Genomic DNA, 16,705 nt, shown 5'->3' on the forward strand with positions numbered 1-16,705 from the left:
TCAAGTTAAAAACATGCCTTATCACGGTCCAGGGACATAATTAATTGCATTCGTTTGTTTAATGCATTATTTTTATATATCATTAACTGCAATGAGTTAACATGTTAAATCGACAGCCTCAGTAGAAACATTTGAAAATGCTGCAAAATAATTTTTGAAATTTATTATATTTAATATATTTAAGTCCTTGAAAACCCATGGAAATTTACTAGCAAAAATGTGTACGAACCCTGCAAATTATGCACAAAATTTTCATTTTTTATTCTAGTTATTATTGTGATTTTGGTTGGACAGTAAACTGGATCTGGGATTTATTTATTTATTTTTCATTTTGGATTCTTGTAGCCTCTATGTCTGTGCTTGTTATGTTAATGAAAGACTTGTTTTATATATTTTGAAAACTACTAGCCAATGAATAGGTTTTCAGTCTTTTCCACCACCTTAGTTATCGTTATTCGCAAAATCCACTATATATCGACCGCCAGCATGGAAATTATTGATGTTGCATTTATGTAGTTATAAAAATTACAACTTTTCTTTCAGGTTCATGCAGCGCTTGGCAGGGTGGAGTTTCTTGACCCATGGAGAATTACTTCCAGGCGGAGGCCTTTAACCTGGACAAGGTGCTGGATGAGTTTGAACAGAATGAAGGTAAGAGGAAGCTACTATTTGACTACATCTTGCAAAACTTTAAATTAATTTAAATGCAAAAACACTTAAGCCCCATTCACACTGACAGCAATAAAGCTTCTGAAAGTCTTTCATTTTTAGTGAGAGTTGGAGATTTCCAGCAACATGAGCGATGGTGACTGCTTGTGATGCTATGTAGATGTCCAGCGAACACAGCTGGGAAAAGTATCTGTATATTTTGTCCCTGACTACATGCTGGGATATAATAAAAGAGAATGTGTGGAAAACCATGTCAGAAATTGGTGGCCTTCTGATTCATACATTGATACATGTTTTACTAACATAACTCGTCATTTGTGATCCGATTTTCAAAGGCTATGGCCAATTGCGGAGCCCACCAATAATATTTGATTGTCCAGTGACAGGAATGCCTACTAGTAACCAACAGTACAATTACCTGGTGACCTCCTTCGAAAACAATTGCTGACAGTGTGAAGAAGGCTAAATATATGCTGAGAGAATGAATACTCTTTATTAACTGATGTGTTCGATGGAATAAAAATGATTGCTGTACAGAACAAATGTTATTATATTTTAGTACATTTACATATCTTCAGATAACATGCATAGTCAAATGAATTGGAGCATAATGAATGAGCCAGAGGAACTCGGGTGCATAAGTATAACAAATGTTTGGCACTGCTGCTTAGGTTGAGCTGCACAAAGCATGGCTAGCACAAGAAGGTAGCTGTGCTGGTGGCAGCAGTCTGTAGTGTAAATGGGGTCAATCGAATTAGCATTTCCCCTCAGGACTTCTGCTTCTCTCTTATTTTCCTAAAGACTGTTTAATTGGTGTCACACGGTCGTGTGTGTGTGTGTGTGTGTGTGTGTGTGTGTGTTTGTGTGTGTGTGTGTGTGAGATCATTCTTGGGTGTACGTAAGGGACAGGAAATGCCTGCCCACTTTCCAAAGCATTCATGTGTCACTTTTACAGATGAATCCCAAGGCGATGACCAGATTGGCCCACTTCCTGAACATTTTACAATCTGGCTTGTCCTAATTTCTCATTTTATCTTTTATTTGTTTCAATCTTTTCAAACTTTCTCAGAAGGAAGCTAATGAGTTCTCTCCCTATTTGTCTTGTCCACTCAGATGATACAGACACACCGACTCTCTCGGATGCCAAATGGACTCAGATTCTGGCCCCTCCTTCACACTTTCTTTCCTTGAACCCTGCCTTAACCAACTCTGACCTCAGCCCAAGAGATAGTCCCATTAGCTTCAAGCCTCTTCTGGATGCCCACACCTCAGACAGCTCCTCTTTGGCTGAAGTCACCAGGTTAGAGGGGAAACAGGGGCTGGGGCAACAACCAGAGGGCAGGAGTGAGGACCGGCAAGCAGATGTTCACAGTCCCCCTCTGCCTCAGCCCAATATTGGCAAGCTGGTGAGCACTGACGGGCAGTTGCCGGACTTGCCATCCTCTAACAGAGTGGGCCTGGAAAACAGCTTTTCAGCTAGTCTTAATCATAGCAGATGTTCGGAAGTCCTTCTGGACAAAAATGAAACAAGTCAACCTATTTCAGACCAACAAAGTGTTATTGATACTGGTCCCTTTGAGTTTAAGATGGAGCAGAATGGTACCGATGAGAGAAGTGGTGCTGGTTTTAATGACTCTCAGTTCTCCTTTCCCAAGGAAGTACTTATAAGTAGGAAATCCGTTTTTAAGAATGGTGGCTCATTTTTTGAGATGGAGGCAAGCAAGACTGCCAGTGGTAGTTCACCTGTAGGGGACCAGGAAGTTGGAATGAGGGACTGTAATCTGGAATTTCCAGAGGGAAGTGATACCCAGAAAGGGGAAACAGTATTGCACAAAACAGCTAATGGAAGTGTGGAGCTGGACTGCATGAGAGAGAATCATGAGGGTGCCTTTCAGAATGGTGGAGTGGTTGAGACTGAAAGTGAAGGAAAAGATACCTGGACATCAAATCAGGACGAGAATGACAAAACACTAAATAAAGCCCAGGATGGGACAAACAGTGACTCAGTTGCTGAATCACCAGGGGTGGAGAAGTCCCTGTCCAATGGACTGATTGTGGACCTTGATAGAGATGCGGACAGCCAGCCACCAGTTCCTTCAAAGGAGGACTCTGTGACAGAGGAAAAAGAGATGGAGGAGAGCAAGCAAGAGTGTTGTGATCCAGTTCGGGGATCAGAAGCTGTGAGAACTGGCAAACTCAACAACAGCCGGCTGCAGCCTGTCAGTGTTCCCTACGGAGGTGCTCGGCCAAAACAGCCTGTCAGTTTAAAGCTGCAAATTCCCCAGCCTCTCTTGAGCCAGGTCCAGAATGAATTTGGCACTACTGGCAAGAACAAGAACCTGGTGACGCAGTGTATGACAGAAGGCCCCGAGTCGTCTTGTGGTGGAACAGAGTTTAGAGTAGTTCGAATGAATGGAGAGACTTGTGATGATTCGTCAGCCTCGCTCATCCCTTCTGAGAGTCCCGACAATGACATTCTGGCAAGCCAACAGGGGGCCTTCTCTAGGAAACCTTTCAGTTCTTTGGGGGAGCTGGCCCCTGTATGGGTTCCTGACTCTCAAGCACCTATTTGCATGAAATGCGAGGTCAAGTTTACCTTCACTAAAAGAAGACATCATTGTCGGGCTTGTGGAAAGGTAAGGCCTCTTGTTCATTCATTAGAAGTGCTTGCTAAGACAAGCATCACTATTATTTTAGTTAATACCTATGGCTAGGATATGGTTAGTTTTTCCATGTGTTATTAAACCTTGTGTACAAGCCTTTCAACGTATAGTCTGTTGACTGCGAGCCCCTACTGATGCATCCATGATTCCATTACTTTGTGATTCTCTATAATGCAGTCGACTTCATGCACATGTGTAGAGGTTACGAAGACTGGGCTGCGCATGGACATTCTGCGTGGACTGTGCTGATGACTAAATTTCTTTTAGTGTGAGATGTAGCGGTAAATGGAAAGTAGAAGCGAACTTTGGCCTCTAGGTTTAGGGATCCATCCAAACCCCTAACCTAAATATTAAACTTTCGAGCACAGCTATGCCTGCCCAGTTTGGGTTTTAGACATAAATTATACTTCATTGTGTAATTTGTTGAGGAGAGATGTGGTATTACTTTTCAAAGCAATCATTCCTACAATTTTTTTTTTTATCTAGCAGACTCTAAAACGGGTGTATAAATCCATTGATTTTCATTTAAGAAGGGATCCAAACCATATCTAGTGGTCTGAATATTATAGAGACGTGGAGATGGGCTCTTTTGACTTGCGCCAGGAAGCAACCATCTCGAACACCCTATCAACCTCATAGCAATGTATAAACCATCTCAGCAATTACATATCAATTCCATTGTAACAACTCACACCTTAGCATCGTAGCACCAAGTTTGGCAGAGGCAAGCGCCACTCAAGTTTTCTTCAGAAAATGTGAAAATCTAGTTAAAATTTGTGCTCATGCAAGTTGGAAGCTCGCGGAATTCAAGATTGTCCCACCTCTCACAGTTAAAATGTCACTTACCTTTCTGTACATGCTTTGCAATGTCACATAATGTGGTAGCTATTGTTCCTGACATACTGATAACCATACCACTGTAAAATTAGTAGAATTTAAAGGAGGGAATTGTTGGGATATCTTAAAACATGTGAAACTGTCGGAGAAATGGCTGTCGATGCTGCACTTAAAAATAGCTGCGGATCGGCTGGAATAGTGCCTTAATTTCCCTTGGTGATAAACTGCTGCATCGTTGATGACATTTGCACAGATATGGGCTGAAACGAGTGGAAGGAATTTTGTGAAAATGAATTGTAGCTATGGTGCAAAATAGTCTAATCTGACAGAACTGTGATTCTTCTAGACCATGTACTTATTTGGAATAAAAATGCAGGTGTCTCGAGACATGTTAAGTTTGCATTCATTGTGATGTGTCTAGCTTTTTTGCAACACGAGTGTGTGTTGTCTGAATGGCCCTGTTTTTTAAAAAGATTTTTTTTTATTTAGTTTCATTTTGTTGTGCACATTCATTTCAAACAAGCATGTTTATGATGTGTGTGTCTGGCCAGGTATTCTGTGCAGCATGTTGTAGTCTGAAAAGCAGGCTGATGTACATGGACAGGAAAGAAGCGAGAGTTTGTGTAACCTGCCACCGTGCTCTCATGAATGGTGAGTGAAGTGAAACTATTCTAAATTGTAGTAATGATAAATTCTCCATTGTATTCTGTGAATTTTCATACTAATCTAATTTACCAGGTACCTTCATGTAACATGAATCATGGTTACACGGTTCCCTTTATTATCATTTTTAAAGGCACTTGTCTGTAGCAATAGCTTACTGTAGTTTTCTTTTAAATTGATGGTGGTATAATTCAAAAGTGTTGCGTTCAATTGAAGTCTTTATTTTGGGTGATTCAGAGAGCATTTGAAGATGTACAAATCCTACATTTTACAACTGATTTTATTGATTTAAAAACGTACAGTGTTTTGTACAGTGTAAGAAAGTAAAAAGGACCCATTTGAAATTAAAAGTTGTACTGTGTAAATAACCAGACCCTGTAATCTTTCCTTTATTAGCTCAAACATGGGAAAATATGGGAGGTGGCTGCAATCAGACCCCCAATCCCAACAACCCAGCGGAGTACTGCTCCACTATTCCCCCTCTGCAGCAGGCCCAGGCGTCAGGAGCACTCAGCTCCCCACCACCAACTGTCATGGTGCCCGTCGGTGTCCTCAAACAGCCAGGAACTGATGGTAAATAATTTGTGGATTTACACAGACTTTCATTAAGACACAAGAGTTAGCTGATCGTCAACCTCACCATGGTTGTGTACTGCCAGGTTCACTAACTCGAGAGCAAAGAAGGGTATGGTTTGCTGATGGCATTCTCCCCAACGGGGAAGCTACAGACTCTGCTAAAGGCCCTGCGGCAAATTCCAATCCCCCACAGCCTGTGGCTGCATCCCAGTACTCAAGCAAATCCTCAGGCGCCAATGCTTCTGAGGTGAGAACTTACTTTGTTCCATTCAAACTTGATAAACTGAACAATTCATCTGTAAAATTTGTTTTTTTTTTCCCTCAGGAATAATCTCTTCCAATTGTGATAAACAGTACGATTCATGAGTACATTTTTGCTATTGCTGTTTACTGGTTATGCATATTTATTATACTTTTTATGCTATGTTTAAAATGTTTGTACAGCCAGTGCCTTAGTTTATAAGGTTTAGACTTTCTAATGTGTATACTTATGCATACAGAACATTCATCAACTCACTCTATACTCGTGCTATAACAAGTCTTAGGCATATAACTATCATATAACTGTCATGTAAATACTGCCTATTGAGTAAATCATCTTATCATATCCTATTTATTGTTTATTTTCTGTTGCAGTAGCTGTTGTATTTTACTACCATGCAGGTATAGCTCAATTTGACGTATGTCTGTATGGATCTTATATGTCGTACTGTAGTTTCCTGAAGGAAATTCATTTCATTTTGTTCATAGTTCAATGTGTAAAAATTACAACAACCCCGGCTTTGATCATCAGACAGTCCTATTGGTATGTTTCAGCAATTAGTTTATCTATTATACCTGGTTGTAGGTGGCCCGTGCCCCTGGAGCCCTGACTGCTAACCCTGTGGGCAGCTCCCTCAGTCTGATTCCAGAGGACGGGCTTCCTCCCATTCTCATCTCCACAGGAGTTAAAGGAGGTACGGGAGGCCACATCACAGGTGCTTGCTCATCCTCACCATTCAGCTGCCTCCACTCCTCTAAATTTGTGTATTTGTACTTATGTATGTATTTGTACTTGTGTATGTGTGCATGTATTCTGTTTCTGCTTATGTCTCCACCACTCATGCAAAGGGAGGGCTTTTATTGTGTGGGACGATGGTTCCCCATCAGAGTTGCACCATGAATATATTAAAGTGTTCGTAACAAGAATAATAATGAGTGTCTTGTCTGCAGACTATGCTGTGGAGGAGAGACCTGTTGAGATTGTGCTAATGCAGCAGCTTGAGGAGGGGGATTCTCATCCCCTGGTATTTGTCCTCAATGCCAACCTTCTGGCCATGGTCAAACTTGTCAACTGTGAGTGTGCCACTTCTTGCTTGATGTTCTCTACAGTTTTATGTCGCTATGGAGTGAATTCTTTTAGAGTGTCAAATATCCATTAATATTATTCCATTTAACAACATGTAAGATTGTTGTATTCATTAGTGGTTCTTGCAAAGGTGTGCATTACTATTATTACTGCACATTCTTAGGTTGTTCTAAACACCTGTTAATTCGTGCTAACTAATGTTAACAAATGGAACCTTATTGTAAAGTGTAAGGAAGCTACAAGCTAAACTTGGATAAATCTTGTTAATCTTTAAATTTTCATGGGCAAGAATATTTTTGTGATGTAAATGTAGCTATGTTTTCTAACCATTGTAATACTTTTGTGGAATTGTAGAAAGTTACAAAACAGTGTAGCTGTCTTTTTGTGTTATTATTTTGCTTTAAGATGTGAATAGGAAGTGCTGGTATATGACAACAAAAGGTATGCATGCCGTTGGCCAGGCGGAGGTAGTAGTGCTTCTACAGTGCCTGCCTGATGAGAAAAGAATTCCCAAGGACATCTTCAACCACTTTGTCCAGCTCTACCAGGAGGCACTCACAGGTAAACTGATACACTTCCACCAGGAGGCCCGTTCTGGTAAACTGATCCAGACGATATGAGACCAAGGCCTACATAGATACAATTAAACCGACCTATCAGGAGGCTCTCAAAGGTAAAATGAGGCTGCTGGCCTTATTTGCATTGAGGAACCACTTCAGCAGAAATAGTTTTTCCAGACACAATCCTCCTCTTATAACCCAGCCCTACTTCATGTCAGTAAGTGCAGCCACAGAACAGTTGTCATGTTGCACACTGACCGCCATCCCATTGAGCCTAATGTATGATCTGTCAAAAGTGCAGAGGTCTAATTCAGACATCTTCTATCTGTCTGAGTAGATTTAGTGGCTGTCACCTTATAGTGGCTAATGCTGTGAAACTCATGAGTCTTTTTTCCATGCGCCTTTTATTTTTATTGAAATGAAATTTGTTCTGTTCTAAATCCTAGTGTGCTGTCTACGTTGGCAGCAGCCTTTGGTCTCCTAACCTAAACAGAACCTGACTGATTTAAAACAGTCTAAATAGGCAGCAATTCCACGTTCCACATAAATAATTAGTTTTGCATTAACACGTGCTGCTAAGCTAACAACATGATACTCTAATAAGCCAAAAATGCATAATACACAAATATTGGATAAAATAGTACATTTTGTATTAGATTTAACTCTGTATCGCTATTTTTCAGTATTCATAATTTACATTTCTGTTAACTTTGTGGGCTATGTATGTGTATATATATATATATATATATATATATATATATATATATATATATATATATATATATACATACATGTATGTATATGTGTGTGTTTGTATATGTATGTTTTATATTATATATTCATATTAAGATTAATATTATTGATTTATTTGTTTATTTTTCATTTTTGTTTTGCTTTGTCTGCAAAGGATTGCTGCCCTGGAATTTGGTCATAACAAAGTATCTTAGAAGGCAGCGTAATTTTGGCGTCAGGAATGAGCCTATGATGCCTAAAAATACTACTAAAAGTAGTCAGCTCACTAGGTTTTGGAATAGAGCTTCTATTTCCAAAGACTTAATTTCTAGCCCTGACCCTTATTGTTTTAACCTGTCGTAAAAAATGCACCTCGTTCAAGTCGTTCCTTATATATTTTCAGTGTTTTGACAGAATTTAAACAGTCTTTAGAGCTACTTAATAAGGTTTTATAAACCATAGCTCATGTTATATCTGGCATTAAAACATGGCCTTATGGTTGCTGTGCACATCTCAATCAATGCATATTGATATATCTGTCAGTGCTGAGAAGCTGAGATATTGTTTGATTTAAAGAATTTCCATCCAAGCATGAAATGTGGTAGAACTTGAGCCAATCCCACACTGTCTTCTGTGCAGGAAATGTGTTTAGCCACCTGGGTCACTCCTTCTTCACTCAGAGCTTCCTGGGAAGCAAGGAGCATGGCGGCTTCCTTTACATTAGCCCCACTTTCCAGTCCCTGCAGGATCTGCCTTTGCCTAACCCACCCTACCTCTTTGGCATCCTGGTGCAGAAGTGGGAGACCCCTTGGGCCAAGGTTTTTCCCATCCGACTCATGCTCCGCTTGGGGGCGGAATACAGATGTGAGTTTTTGGTTTGATGTTGAGGGATCATTAAGGGTTTAGCTGTGTTGAATGATTTTGATTCTTTATCTTAGTTGAATATGGCTGAATGATGGGATACATTTTCTACCCCTTTGACAGTAAAGTGTACAATTGATTATGAAAGGATCTGCCACTATTTGAATACCAAAATCTCTATTCGGTTATTCTATACGTGCAATAGGTCTTTAACCCAACCTTTAATTATGGAGCTAGTTAGGGGCTCTTCAAACATGCTTTTGTGCGAGTCTGTGCTATTTTTCTATATACTGTTAATGCGCTGGACGGACGTCTTATAATGTTGCGCAGAATCTCGCTGTTTTTTCTTTTACAGGCAGGATAGCAACATTTTTAGACGCCAATTAATGTTAAAAATAACTTGTATTTATTAAACGCATCTCGAAAGACCTGTGTTCTGTTTTATTTGTTGTGCTGCATTCTTTGCAGATGTGTGACTTTGTGTGACTGGTACGCTTGAAACACGGTTAGACTGTTTTTTTTCCCTTTTGATCTGGTGTGCATATTTACATACAATAATTTGACAAATTCAAAACTATTCGATTTTAAACTATTTAAAAATGTAAAGCACGCTGAAGAGGCTATTTAACCACAGCACAATAGCTCTATTGCGAACAAAATAACACAATTGTGTTCGCATCCTCACGGAAATGTGAACCTGTCCGGGCGGCGTGCACTAACAGGCAGTGATAGTTTGATTATTTGTGAGATTTTATAATTTGAAGATCTATGAATTGTGCTGTTTAGGCTCACAGCTTACTCTGCACTTTAATTGCTGCTATTCTGAGTGTTTGAGGAAATTCCATTGCAATTAACGTTCTTTATTCCCACACCCCAACTCTTGGCTAAAAAACTATTAACTGTTGGTTTAAAACTCACGGTCAACCGATTGTTAAAATCTTTAACCGTGCACATCCGTATTATGAAATAAGCCCCCTTTCTGATACTGTTTAGGAAAAGACAATGCAGAAAATGTCTTCACATTGCTCCATCTCTCTGAGACACCATCTCCACACACAGAGAGAGCTTCTCCAATCTAATTCGTAAGCACTACCTCCTGTGGAGATGGAATATATAAACAGAGAGTTTCCTGCAGAGCTTTCCTTGACACGCAATGGACTCCCTTAGAAACAGCATGAACAGTTTTAATCTCAAGTATGCTGGGATCTTTAGGGAATGGTGACCTATAGCACACAGGTGTAATAACTTTTAAATATGTACATTACAGTTGCTTTATTATGTAATATCTCAGCCATTTGAATTGTCAAGGAGATTATTCTGATCTAGACATTTCACATACAAAAAAAGAGCTTGACTTTTTAAAAAGATTATCTGGAATACTTTATTCTGATTTGTCAGTCATGGCACTCTGCAAATAATTTTTGTAAAATGACTGCTAAACTGAGTTACACTGGGCTAGTTTCATGTCTCTCAAGACTGTTTCTTTTCACATAATTATATAATTTTAGCTCAAATACAAAAAAAAAAATTCTGTGCATTTATTGATTTGGTAGGTGGCCATGTAATAAGCGGGATAATGTACAGTAACTTCCCTGATCACCCTTTCAGGTTATTGTGTGATAATAACCAGCTGAATGTACATTATCCCTTACTTGTTTTTCTGGTGTGTTTTCAACATGTTCACTTGTTTTGCAGTCTATCCCTGCCCACTATTTAGTGTTCGCTTCAGAAAACCACTATTTGGAGAGACTGGCCATACCATTATGAACTTATTAGCGGTAAGAATACTAATATTGCACGTCAGTCCCTTTTATTAGCACATTCTTTTCTCTTGTACTCAACTTTAAACCAAAAAGAGTCACCAAAGGCCATTTGTCTGTTTGCAGGATTTCCGTAACTACCAGTACACATTGCCAGTGGTTAAGGGGCTGGTGGTGGACATGGAAGTGAGGAAGACCTGCATCAAGATACCCAGCAACCGTTACAATGAGGTGAATGGAGATTCCAAATCTCACAAAATGCTAGTAGAATACACCATAGAGATGCAATTCAGATTCATAAAAGAATTTGGTTGTTGTCTGGCAGCAAAATAAAAATAGGATGCATGAAAAATGTATGTAGCTGATCTTTATGTGCAACAGAGTGAATAACAGCTCGAATAGCAGCATGATGCAAACTGTTCTACAGAACAAGTGATGCATTAATATCAGCTTGCCTTAGCATCCTTTTCACTAGTCTTCTTTGAAGACTTTAGGTATTTATCTTGTGTTTGACCAAGCAAAAATTGTAATGGCAAACAGTTGACACATGGATGAACTTATTCTCTTCCTTAAAAAGCTGTAATTTTTACTCATATCCACCTTTTTCTCAGGCAGCACCCATTATGCTTAGTGTGTTCTTCCAATGTGGATGCAACAGACTTCTGCTTCACAACTTATTCCCATTACCAAGCAATATAATATCACTAACAACAGTCGAAAACGGAAGAACAGTCTGTGTTTACTTAACGTAATCACTTTCTCACTAATATCTGCGTATGCAGATTAGTCAACGGCAATCCCGAAGAGATGAGCACACAAGCACACACACATTTTCATGGTAAAGTTACTTGGACTCTATCGCTCGGCGTGTGTGTGTGTGTGCGTGCGCATGCGAAAGAGAGACACAGACATACAGCACGCAGAGAGAGAGAAAGAATCCACGAATATGATGCGCTAGATTTCAATGCGTTTCTTGTTGTGCACTTCAATATGAAAACAGCCAAATCCCGGACATTTTGGGAATCTAGAAATCTGACGAGATGCTTTATTAATGTTCGAAAAAGAGGACATGTCCATGAAAAGAGGGTGTATGGTCATCATATGTTCCATTTCAAAATGTTCTTCATTATTTCTGCCGCCGCCTCACGCACTCTGCCGACAGCAACTCTGTCTGTCTCTACCTTGTTCACATACACAAAAAAAAACAACAACAAGGAGCATGGTTGAAATGCTTTTCATCTTTGTTATCTTCCAAAATGGCAGACATCATTTGGAATTATAGGTCAATGTTTTAAAAAAAAATAGGCAAGTAACTGAGAATTAATTTAATGCATCCTTTGAATATTACATCTGGTTTGACTCAAAGTTTCAGCATTGGCAGCTTTTGTGGGGGCTTATTGTTGTGACATTCATTTAAAACTGTAGTTGTTATAACATCCTATAACAGCACATATTCACCCAGAGCCTCCGCTGCTCACAATCACCAGTAACGTTAGTCTAGTGCAGGGGCCGGGAACCTATGGGTCGCAAGCCACAAGTGGCTTTTTGTTCAAAATCAAGTGGCTCGCCTGTTGTCTCACCATTCACCAACACATGATAATTTAAAACTATCTAGAGATAATTTTCCTGCAGAAAGTGTGGATGCAATTGCAAAGCTTGAATTCAATGACACTTTTTTTATTTTATTTTCTCCCGAATTTGTCATGCAGCCTACTCCTGGTGAACAAGGTTTGAAATTAACTGTGGATTTTTCAAGCGCAATGGCGGGTAATTTTGCTGATTGAGCAGCCACTGTGGAGGGCGATCTGTAAGACTTCTCAGAGTGATATATGACAAGAAATTAAACACAAAGACATGTGTTTGCCGAAATGTGTGATTATATTTTGAAGAACAGATGAAAGAAAAGCTGCCAATACGCGTCTGATTTGATGTGTGTGCAGTGAGCTCTGCTATTCACGAGTGCAATGAAAGCGCTTTTCCAAAACACGCACATGCATAGAGTTCTGGGCCTCGTTCCCCAATATCTATTGATCTTAGCGGTTAAGAGCATTTTCTATTATTTCATGTGCGAGTAATTTTGCTCATCTACCCGCAACAGGCGGGTGACCTATAAGATGTCTTGGAGTGACAGTTGACAAGAAATGCTATTAGTCACAAGGACATGCGCTTGAAGAAACTATTATATTTGATCATATAAGAATAGACAAAAGAAAAGCCATCATTGCTTGTGTCGAATTCGCTGTTCAGAGGCGTGCAGCGTGAGTCTGTCTCGTGGAACACACACATGTAAAGAGTTATCATTCCTTTTTCTGTTTCAATTGTCTGAATTTTTTTTGCAAGAACAATGTCATCAATGAGCATGCTGCAAATGATCTTTGATTATCTCAGGAGGTGCCATGAGTTTCACTTTATTTCCATAGAGTAACTTGCGGTTAACATGCATTGTGAACGCAACACTGCAAGCTTAGTAACACGCACGACGCACGCACACACACACACACACACAAATATATATGTGTGTGTATGTATTAAACAAAGATGAAAGTGATTCAATCATAAAATAATACAAGACACCTTGAACCTAAAATTTAGTTCTATTTTCTTTAGGCAGCATAAAATGTTACCAAAATGCACTACAAAAACATTCGATAAGAACACACATATGGCAGCATTTTTGGGAACACAAGGGAATTTATTAGGCTTATTTATTATGAGTATTATTATCGTTACATTTATAATTGTCCTTTAGGTCTTAATTTGTAGGCTATTAGTAATTTTTCACCTGGTGGCATTTACGGATACTTACGTGTTGGCAAATGCAGCTGTTGGAGACAGTAAATGTTTGGATTTGGGGAGGTGGATATATAAGATTTTTTTATCACTTCTTTATTTTAATTGCTTTTTTGTTTCGTTTAAAGTGCAATTTGAATTTAGAAATGTCTTTTTGTTTAAGTTTTTTGTGTTTCAATAAATTAACTTAATTTTTAAAGCAAAATCAATAAACTTAAAATATTTGCTGAACCTTGGCGGGGGGTTGACCATATAATCGGATATCAAGATTTTTTTTTTAAGGCAATTAAATTATTTACATTTTTTTTACATATCGCCCAGCCCCAAAATGAAGTGAACTTTATCATGAAAAATTGTTCATGTTACCTATTAATTTTGCATATGTGTTTGTTTTTGAGTAGTTTATGGGCATAATAAACATTTTAATTAATTGAAAAACTTTTATTAGTTTGTTAAAAATTATTAGTTTGTGCTATGGCCCTTTTGAAAAAATGCATCAACCAAAAATAAAAAAATTGGCTCCTTAATGAAAAAGGTTCCCAACCCCTGGTCTAGTAGATAACAACAACCAAGCGGAAGCATCCGAGAGGAAGTCTCGCCGTAATGGCGCCGCCCATGAAGAAGTCAGGAAAAAGGTGGACTTAATTAAGTCTTAAGATTATGCATGAGTTTGTAAAGTAATGCTAACGTTTTCTTTTGGTTTCCTCCTTTCTCAGCTGATGAAGGCAATGAATAAGTCCAACGAGCATGTGCTGGCCATGGGAGCGTGCTTCAATGAGCGGGCAGATTCCCATCTTGTGTGTGTTCAGAATGATGATGGTAACTACCAGACCCAGGCCATCAGTATTCATCACCAGCCTCGCAAAGGTGCGTCATGATTACATTTGAGAGTCTCATGGGAATATATAAAGTAATATGGAGAGTAATATATGCCAAAAATTATATATTAAAGGTGTATGAGGCCAGCAGGGAGTGCTCAGCCTGCAGTCTGTGTGGGTTCTAATGCCCCAGTACAGTGACAGGATGCTATATTGTCTTTTGGATGAGAAGTTAAACTGAGGTCCTGATACTCTGTGGTCATTAAAAATCCCAAGGCACATTTCTTAAAGACTAGGGGTCTTGGCCAAATTTGCCCATTGGCCTCTATCCATCATAACTTCCTAATAATTCCCTATATATATATATATATATATATATATATATATATATATATATATATATACTGCATGAATTGGCTACATCACTGTACTCTCCTCTCCAACAATAGCTGGTGTGTGTTGACTATAGCTGCTGTCGCATCAACTAGGTGGATGCTGCACACTGGTGGAGGTTGAGGAGATTACCTCAATACTATGTAAAGCACTTTGAGTGCCTAGAGAAGGGCTAGATAAATTTAAGAAATTATTATTATTTAGAATAGCCACGTCTAAAGGCTTTGCTAGTAAATTTATAATATACTGTAGCACTGCCTCAATTGCCTTATTGCTTTTATTAAACAGTTTCTAAATAAAATATTTATGACACAATTAAAACTTTATTTCATAAAGCAAATACATTAAATTCCATCCTTCCATTGACCTGTCTGCATCTATAAACAGAATTACTTGTTTGATAAGCTTGTGACATAAAGTTGATCACCACAAAATGAATTTTTTCAGTTTGTTTTTGAGTTGCCACAGTATGCAATAGACGGGCATGTCTTAAGCTCAATATTAGGTCAAAAATGGCAAGAAAAAGAAACCGCTTTCTCTAGATAATCAATAACATCAATAATATTTTTGAGAAATTAAGGCTATACAATGCTTGAAATTGGCAAAAAAAAAACTGAAGATGTACAAAGGTGTACCTACAGTCTTCAAAGACTAAGGACAACTGGCTCTAACATGGACAGAAAGAGATGTGGAAGGTCAGATGTACAACTAAACAAGAGGATAAGTACATCAGAGTCTCTAGTTTGAGAAATAGACGACTCGCATATCCTCAGCTGACAGCTTCATTGAATTCTACCCGCTCAACACCAGTTACATGTACAACAGTAAAGAGAAGACTCAGGGTGCAGGCCTTAAGGAAAGAATTACAAAGAAAAAGATACTTTTGAAACAGAAAAACTAAAAGAAAAGGTTAGAGTGGGCAAAGAAACACAGACATTAGACAACAGATAATTGGAAAAGAGTGTTATGGATCTTAACTCCATTGAGCTTTTGTGGGATCAGCTAGACTGTAAGGTGTGTGAGAAGTGCCCGACAAGACAGCCACATCTATGGCAAGTGCTACAGGAAGTGTGGGGTGAAATGTCACCTGAGGATCTGGACAAACTGACAGTTAGAATGCCAAAGATCTGCAAAGATGTGAAGATTCATTTAATGAACTAAATAGCTTTCAACTGTGTTTGATATAATGGCAAAGCTGTCGTTTCTGCACATGAAGGATTTTTTGATGAGATCTCTTTGAATTAGTTTGAGAAGTTCTGAACATTAAATTGTAATAGTCATTTTTCACGTTATTAATGTTCTGACTATACATTGTGATCAGTTGAATGCCAATTTGGTGAATAAAAGTACCAATTTCTTTCCATAAGAGCAAAATAAAAACATTCCAAACTTTTGGCCACCAGTGTATATAAAACAATTTACCTTTTTTTTTTTTTTTTTGGAGTTTTGTAACCCCCCTTTTTTGGTTACGTATTGGAATGTGCTACTTTTAAGTGAATGGCTTTCACTGTGTTGTTAAGTACAAGCGCGGGCAAGTTAGAAGCAACATAGTTTTCTGATGAACAAGCTGTAATATAAAGAAAAAGACAAAAAAGTTGATGTAAGATGTAACTTGCACTCAAAACTGTGTGAACATTTTGAATAAAATTTTATATCAAACTAATTGTTACTACTTGTCTGTTTAATGGTTTATGAACTTAACATTGGAACAAAAAGGATTGCCATTACACCATCCTTTTCTTTAAAATAAACAAAAATCTGGGTTACAGTGTGGCACTTACAATGATTGTAAAAGGGGCCAATCCATAAACCTTAAAATACTAATTGTTTCAAAAGTGTATAGCCACTTGATGAAAACAGTATGTTAACATGATTTTAGTGTGATAAGTTCATCTACTCACCTTTTCTGTGCAAAGTTATATCCAATTTTTCAACTCCATTGCCATGATGACGTAATTCCTTAAACACTTATCATGGTAAATGAGGATTTAAACAACTTTAAAGCTGAAATAATAATACACATGTTTTAACAGAA

At 38.4% G+C, this 16,705-nt stretch overlaps 1 protein-coding gene across 2 annotated transcripts in view; it reads left to right on the forward strand.

Moving 5' to 3' along the window:
- zfyve9a (zinc finger, FYVE domain containing 9a) overlaps positions 1-16,705 on the forward strand; it is a 37,900-nt gene that overhangs the window by 14,016 nt on the left and 7,179 nt on the right. The window contains exons 3-14 of one of the 2 annotated variants that reach the window (XM_052128429.1): positions 544-651; positions 1,783-3,305; positions 4,721-4,820; positions 5,229-5,405; positions 5,492-5,655; positions 6,256-6,385; positions 6,621-6,743; positions 7,162-7,317; positions 8,688-8,912; positions 10,605-10,687; positions 10,796-10,900; positions 14,176-14,326. In XM_052128429.1, the coding sequence (XP_051984389.1) occupies positions 582-651; positions 1,783-3,305; positions 4,721-4,820; positions 5,229-5,405; positions 5,492-5,655; positions 6,256-6,385; positions 6,621-6,743; positions 7,162-7,317; positions 8,688-8,912; positions 10,605-10,687; positions 10,796-10,900; positions 14,176-14,326 (3,007 nt within the window). In that variant the 5' untranslated portion in view covers positions 544-581. The remainder of the gene's footprint in view (positions 1-543; positions 652-1,782; positions 3,306-4,720; positions 4,821-5,228; positions 5,406-5,491; positions 5,656-6,255; positions 6,386-6,620; positions 6,744-7,161; positions 7,318-8,687; positions 8,913-10,604; positions 10,688-10,795; positions 10,901-14,175; positions 14,327-16,705) is intronic. The other variant, XM_052128430.1, reaches the window with a different exon arrangement.

Source organism: Xyrauchen texanus, chromosome 6, assembly GCF_025860055.1.
Source record: "Xyrauchen texanus isolate HMW12.3.18 chromosome 6, RBS_HiC_50CHRs, whole genome shotgun sequence".
In the NCBI taxonomy this organism is placed as follows: domain Eukaryota; kingdom Metazoa; phylum Chordata; class Actinopteri; order Cypriniformes; family Catostomidae; genus Xyrauchen; species Xyrauchen texanus.